This window comes from Palaemon carinicauda, chromosome 13, assembly GCF_036898095.1.
Source record: "Palaemon carinicauda isolate YSFRI2023 chromosome 13, ASM3689809v2, whole genome shotgun sequence".
Lineage (NCBI taxonomy): Eukaryota > Metazoa > Arthropoda > Malacostraca > Decapoda > Palaemonidae > Palaemon > Palaemon carinicauda.
Genome location: NC_090737.1, coordinates 98,675,533 through 98,683,388, shown reverse-complemented (window position 1 = coordinate 98,683,388; position 7,856 = coordinate 98,675,533). Strand labels below are relative to the sequence as shown.

Below are 7,856 nucleotides of genomic sequence, written 5' to 3'. Positions count from 1 at the left end.
GATTTTGGATTGATTATATTAGGGGAAATAAATCTAAAGATTGAAATACCCTAAGTAGAATGATGGTCAGCTTTATCTAATAAATAACTGAATCGGTCCATTTTTCATCTAATATCTAATACAATAATGTGTCAATGAGAGAGAGAGAGAGAGAGAGAGAGAGAGAGAGAGAGAGAGAGAGAGAGAGAGAGAGAGAGAGAGAATGATAAGATATATTTGATGGAGGCGAGGAAAGTGTAAGGATAGACGAAGGAGGTAGTGAAGAAAGGAAAATAAATCCACTGAAAAGAGAGAGAGAGAGAGAGAGAGAGAGAGAGAGAGAGAGAGAGAGAGAGAGAGAGAGAGAGAGAGAGAGAGAGAATTATATGATAAAGTATATTCAATGGAGACGATCATATAATAGACGTAGGAAGCAATGAAGAAAGAGAGAGAGAGAGAGAGAGAGAGAGAGAGAGAGAGAGAGAGAGAGAGAGAGAGAGAGAGAGAGAGAGAGAGAGATCACCTTCAGAACTGTCTGCCGAATGACTAATCAGCTTCAAATGTATTTAGAGACGCGTGGGGAGAAAACGCAAGTTTTAATTCCAGGTGTGCTGTAAGTCTGTAATCATCACGAGTTTTCATCGAATTTAAGGAAACACCTACAGGATTAACTTTATCTTCCAGACATTAATCATCTAATTGCGAACGGAGTCTTTTCCATATGACGCTTATAATTATCTTGGCTGTTTGTCATTCTCTTCTAAGGAAGAAAGATCCTCCTTAGGGTTGTGGTGGCTTAAGTGGTAACATCCCTGACAGGTGATCATCTGATTAGGGTTCGAGTCCCAGTCAAACTCGTTGGTTCCTTTGGTCGCTGCAACCTCACATCCTTGTGAGCTAAGGAGTCATCCTCAGGTCTCAAAGTTATCAATTACCATTTTTACCGTACTCTTAAGGTGTAGCAAGCTTTTATCCTTGCGATACTGATATATTGGTAAAGCAAGCGGTAAATCCTCTTCAAACTGAATGCGGGTTTAAGAAAGGGTGGCAGGAGCCTCTGGAAAGTTTTTTTTTTTTTCAAGCCTTTCCGCCCCAAGATTAGTTTATTAAATGTAGGTGATGAGCTCTATTATTATCATTATTATTACTAGCCAAGCTACAACCCTAGTTGGAAAAGCAAGATGCTATAAGCCCAAGGGCTCCAATAAAGAAAAATAGCCCAGTGAGGAAAGGAAATAAGGAAATAAATAAATGATGAGAATAAATTAAAAATAAATAATTCTAAAAACAGTAACAACGTCAAAACAGATATGTCCTATATAAACTATCAACAACGTCAAAAACAGATATGTCATATATAAACTATAAAAAGACTCATGTCAGCCTGGTCAACATAAAAACATTTGCTCCAACTTTGAACTTTTGAAGTTCTACTGATTCAACCACCCGGTTAGGAACATCATTCCACAACTTGGTAACAGCTGGAATAAAACTTCTAGAATACTGTGTAGTATTGAGCCTCATGATGGAGAAAGTCTGGCTATTAAAATCAACTGCCTGCCTAGTATTACGAACAGGATGGAGTTGTCCAAGGAGATCTGAATGTAAAGGATGGTCAGAGTTATGAAAAATCTTATGCAAGATGCATAATGAACTAATTGAACGATGGTGCCAAAGATTAATATCTAGATCAAGAATAAGAAATTTAATAGACCGTAAGTTTCTGTCCAACAAATTAAGATGAGAATCAGCAGCTGAACACCAGACAGGAGTACAATACTCAAAACAAGGTAGACTGAAAGAATTAAACACTTCAGAATAGATTGATCACCGAAATCTTGTAAGACTTTCTCAATAAGCTAATTTTTTGTCCAATTGAAGAAGTCACAGACCTAATGTGTTTCTCGAAAGTAAATTTGCTGTCGAGAATCACACCTAAAATTTTAAAAGTCATACATGACTCTAGACATGATTCAATCTCCTCTCCTTTAGTGTTTATTGATGAAGTTGTCAATATTCCTTGTGGTCACAATAAATAAACGTTTGTTGGGCTCTATGTTTGTTGACTTCCTTATGAGTAAAATGGAATATGCTACCATGTGTGCACTCATAGAAGACTATAACTATAAAGATCGATCTCCTTGGTTTGATGAGGAGACTAAAAAAAAAGGAAAAAATACCTAAAGAAAGAAAGTGGAATCGGCTAAAAAACTGAAAGTACATAGGCCTAATGGAATGCAAAACTGCGATGAGCTTATTAAGGTGCAACAACAAACATAAATAAGTTATATCGCCTCATGAATGGTATAATGGGAAAAGAAAATGAAAAATGGCTACCAGCGAGATACATTGACCAGGAACTAGCAAATAATTTTCTAGAATTCTTTAAAAAAATTGAAAACAAAATTAGTTCATTTACAAATATTCAACATTAGATTAGTGCTACACCAGATACACAGATAAAACTAACGATATCCAGTAATATAACAAAAGACGAAGTGACCGGGATCATCAAGAGAGCAAAAAACAAAAACTGTGCGATCGATCGGAAGTCAATATTTGAAGTATCTGGAGAAGAAACTTTTCTAGTCTAGCTGATATAGCCTAATTACGAGAATAGCATATACCGTATAAGCATCGATGAGTGTAGGTTTCCCAAATCTGAGCAAATGGGTATAGCCTACACCGGTTCTGAAAAGTGTTCTACATTATCAGGAATTCAGTTCATATAGATCCATTTCGAATCCACCCTTTATTTCCAAATTACTAGAATAAGTGATTCATGAGCAACTAATTAGTCGCTTAGAAGAAATAGATTTGCCAGACAACTAGACTGCTTATAGAAAATTATACTCTACGGAGATGGCTATCTGGTCCGGTGTAAATGATATGCTGGAAATGATGGATGAAAAAAAATTTGGTACTTTAATATTGTTTTATCTTAGTGCTGCTTTTGATAAAGTTATGCACTAACTGCTACTAAATGGTCTAAGGTCCATCGGTATTGAATATAAAGCATTTGAAAACTTAAAAGATTACTTGGCTGACAGAAACTACTCTGTACGAAATAGAAACTCTTATTCATCATATGAACCATTAAACAGAGAGGTACCACAGGGCAGTGTACTGGGCCCAAACTTATTCTATATCTATAATATTGGTGTACCCAAAATACTATAAAGGCATGAACTTTAAACTATGCAGATGATACACAATTTTACTTCATAAATGGTAAAGATGAGACTGTTGATACTCTAAACCAAATTCTTACCAGTGTTAGGGAATGGATAGCAGTCAAACAACTAAAATTAAAGGAAAATAAAACTGAGTTTATGGTGGTTGGAAAGAAAAAAAAAACACCTAAAAACTTGGGCGATACTCAAACATAAACATAAACTCTGCCCCGGTATCTAGTAAAGTTCGTGATCTAAGTGTATCTCTTGACTGTAATTTGTCTTTCAATGCCCAAATAAATAATTTATTAAAAAACTTCAAGATATCATCTTAGAAACATTGCTTTTATAAAGAAGTACCTGGATGAACATTTCGTAATAAAAAGAAAATTGTAATAAACTTTGTAATTACCAGGATTGACTACTGCAACTCCATCTACCACATAATAAACAGAGGAGCAAGACTGATAAAAGGTATCCCATCCCAAGAAAGGATTATTCCTATACTAATTGAATTGAAATATTGCACTGGCTGCTATTAAAGCACGAATTGAGTTTAAAATATATACAATAACCTATCTATTTATCAAACCATAACTTATAAAAAATATAAGTGAATTGCTACATATTGTGTTGACACGAGAATAGTTACAGGTGGTTTCAAATTATTGGAACCAAGATACATGTCTAATGTTGGTGTAAGTTCTAAAACCTTCTAATATGCAGCCTCAAGATTATGCAGTACAGCAAGCTCCCACTAGACATCGGAAAGGCGGAAGATATTAATGCTTTCAAGAAGAAACTGAATACTTTCTCTTGTTTTCAAAGTGTATCGATAATGTGAATTCTCTTAATCGTGACGTGGCCAAAAACTTACGCCCTGCAAGATCAAGTTCTGTAATCAAGCATAATCACTAGTCATCTACAGTGATATGGAACTGGCTGGCATTCAGGCAAAGAAATTTGAAAGGGATTGCGAGGCTGCGAGTGATATGGAACTGGCTGGCATTCAAGCAAAGAAATTTGAAAGGGATTGCGAGGCTGCGATGAAGGTTTTAAAAAACCAGGCATGCGAGTTGAAGGATGTAAAGCGCGCCACTATGATGCTTACTGACATACACAATGTTGCATTGAAGGAATATCAATCTCTTGTTCGTGTCGATATCAAAAGAAAATTATCCGAGGAGCTAGCAACTATGATGCTTACTGACATACACAATGTTGCATTGAAGGAATATCAATCTCTTGTTCGTGTCGATATCAAAAGAAAATTATCCGAGGAGCTAGCAACTATGATGCTTACTGACATACACAATGTTGCATTGAAGGAATATCAATCTCTTGTTCGTGTCGATATCAAAAGAAAATTATCCGAGGAGCTAGCAACTATGCTTCTTACTGACATACACAATGTTGCATTGAAGGAATATCAATCTCTTGTTCGTGTCGATATCAAAAGAAAATTATCCGAGGAGCTAGCAACTATGATGCTTACTGACATACACAATGTTGCATTGAAGGAATATCAATCTCTTGTTCGTGTCGATATCAAAAGAAAATTATCCGAGGAGCTAGCAACTATGATGCTTACTGACATACACAATGTTGCATTGAAGGAATATCAATCTCTTGTTCGTGTCGATATCAAAAGAAAATTATCCGAGGAGCTAGCAACTATGATGCTTACTGACATACACAATGTTGCATTGAAGGAATATCAATCTCTTGTTCGTGTCGTTGATATCAAAAGAAAATTATCCGAGGTGCTAGCAACTATGATGCTTACTGACATACACAATGTTGCATTGAAGGAATATCAATCTCTTGTTCGTGTCGATATCAAAAGAAAATTATCCGAGGAGCTAGCAACTATGATGCTTACTGACATACACAATGTTGCATTGAAGGAATATCAATCTCTTGTTCGTGTCGTTGATATCAAAAGAAAATTATCCGAGGAGCTAGCAACTATGATGCTTACTGACATACACAATGTTGCATTGAAGGAATATCAATCTCTTGTTCGTGTCGATATCAAAAGAAAATTATCCGAGGAGCTAGCAACTATGATGCTTACTGACATACACAATGTTGCATTGAAGGAATATCAATCTCTTGTTCGTGTCGATATCAAAAGAAAATTATCCGAGGAGCTAGCAACTATGATGCTTACTGACATACACAATGTTGCATTGAAGGAATATCAATCTCTTGTTCGTGTCGATATCAAAAGAAAATTATCCGAGGTGCTAGCAACTATGATGCTTACTGACATACAGAATGTTGCATTGAAGGAATATCAATCTCTTGTTCGTGTCGATATCAAAAGAAAATTATCCGAGGAGCTAGCAACTATGATGCTTACTGACATACACAATGTTGCATTGAAGGAATGTCAATCTCTTGTTCGTGTCGTTCATATCAAAAGAAAATTATCAGAGGAGCTAGCAAGTCTGAAAGAAAAGTATAAAGAGACTGATAAGGCATATCAGAAAGAGCTTGAAGAGTTTGACATAGCTTTCCTAGAGGAGATCACAAGTAAATCAAAAATATTTGACGATATTATGGAGGAATTGGAAAATGAAGGATTGTTGGATGATGAAATATAATAAGATACTCGAGTTGAAGATAGAATTGGAAGAGCCGGAGGCAACGAGATTGCAGGAACTATCTGAAATAAAAATTACGAACCATGCTGAGCTGGAAAAACTAAGGAATCATATAACAAAATTGCAGCAATGTCAATCATCTTGTGCCGTTTCAAACATGGATCTTATTTCTAGTAAGTTGCAAGCAGTGAGACGTAGGTACGACCCCAAGCTCAGCCAATTGGAATTGGAAGTAACGGATAAGAAAGCGGAGAATGCTGCCCTGAAGGAAGAACTCGACAGTTTGAAAGAAGTTCTGAAACACCAGGAATGTCTGAACGCTGCCCGGGACGGATCAAGCTCAAAGTGATCACTGATGAGCTGACTTGTTTGCCGCAAGGAATTTAATGCGGTTTCATTATAGCAGTAGAAAGAAAAGCAGTGTGTGGTCATTATTTTTGAGGCAACAGTTCGCCAAGAAACAATTTTAGTTTACCGTATTACAAGCACTGTTTTGTTTGATTAAATTTTAGGTAGTGACTTACCTTAAGTTACCATCAGTGGATATCTCTAGTAAAAGATCTGCAGACGACAAGACATCGTCTTTCGTCTGTAGGGTGGCTTTCATCTTATGCCTTGAAGTAAAGGTACAATTTTTTTTGTTCTAGTGGAAATTTATTTTATTTTTATTTTTCAATTATTAAAATCCTTTAGAGATCATACAGCACTTCACCAAAGATCCCTAGTCTTAAAAAGAATTAGTGTTTAAGAATGATAGTTATTAAAAGATTATAGTTATTTTTACAGTAGTGCACTGTAATTTTCAATGCTCATCAAATACATGACATGATTTTGTATTTGTTTTGTAAAGGTACAGTTCTTTTATTGTAGTGGAATATTTTTTTACTAAAGATAAAAATTCATTTTAGTTTTATAATTTCTTGAAAAATCTTTAAGAATGATAGGAGCTGTAAGTAATTTAGGCTCCAATACTCAGTGAATATATTTCAATTTTGTTTTCTAAAAAATCTCTAAGAATGATGGAAGCTATAAGTAATTTAGTCTCCAATACTCGTGAATATATTTCAATTTTATTTTCTAAAAAATCTTGAAGAATGATGGAAGCTATAAGTAATTTAGTCTCCAATACTCAGTGAATATATTTCAATTTTGTTTTCTAAAAAATCTCTAAGAATGATGGAAGCTATAAGTAATTTAGTCTCCAATACTCGTGAATATATTTCAATTTTATTTTCTAAAAAAATCTTTAAGAATGATGGGAGCTATAAGTAATTTAGTCTCCAATACTCAGTGAATATATTTCAATTTTATTTTCTAAAAAATCTTGAAGAATGATGGAAGCTATTAGTAATTTAGTCTCCAATACTCAGTGAATATATTTCAATTTTATTTTCTGAAAAATCTTGAAGAATGATGGAAGCTATAAGTAATTTAGTCTCCAATACTCAGTGAATATATTTCAATTTTATTTTCTAAAAAATCTTGAAGAATGATGGAAGCTATAAGTAATTTAGTCTCCAATACTCAGTGAATATATTTCAATTTTATTTTCTAAAAAATCTTGAAGAATGATGGAAGCTATAAGTAATTTAGTCTCCAATACTCAGTGAATATATTTCAATTTTATTTTCTAAAAAATCTTGAAGAATGATGGAAGCTATAAGTAATTTAGTCTCCAATACTCAGTGAATATATTTCAATTTTATTTTCTAAAAAATCTTGAAGAATGATGGAAGCTATAAGTAATTTAGTCTCCAATACTCAGTGAATATATTTCAATTTTATTTTCTAAAAAATCTTGAAGAATGATGGAAGCTATAAGTAATTTAGTCTCCAATACTCAGTGAATATATTTCAATTTTATTTTCTAAAAAATCTTGAAGAATGATGGAAGCTATAAGTAATTTAGTCTCCAATACTCAGTGAATATATTTCAATTTTATTTTCTAAAAAAATCTTTAAGAATGATGGGAGCTATAAGTAATTTAGTCTCCAATACTCAGTGAATATATTTCAAATTTTATTTTCTAAAAAAATCTTTAAGAATGATGGGAGCTATAAGTAATTTAGTCTCCAATACTCAGTGAATATATTT

The 7,856-nt window shown here is 34.0% G+C and overlaps 1 protein-coding gene across 1 annotated transcript; it reads left to right on the top strand.

Annotated features, from left to right (window-relative positions):
- Positions 1 to 4,084: 4,084 nt before the first annotated feature.
- On the top strand, positions 4,085 to 6,110 carry LOC137651721 (kinectin-like). Its single transcript, XM_068384942.1, is given in 2 exon segments — positions 4,085 to 5,751; positions 5,753 to 6,110. Coding segments are annotated over 2 exon segments (2,025 nt in total).
- Positions 6,111 to 7,856: the final 1,746 nt, after the last annotated feature.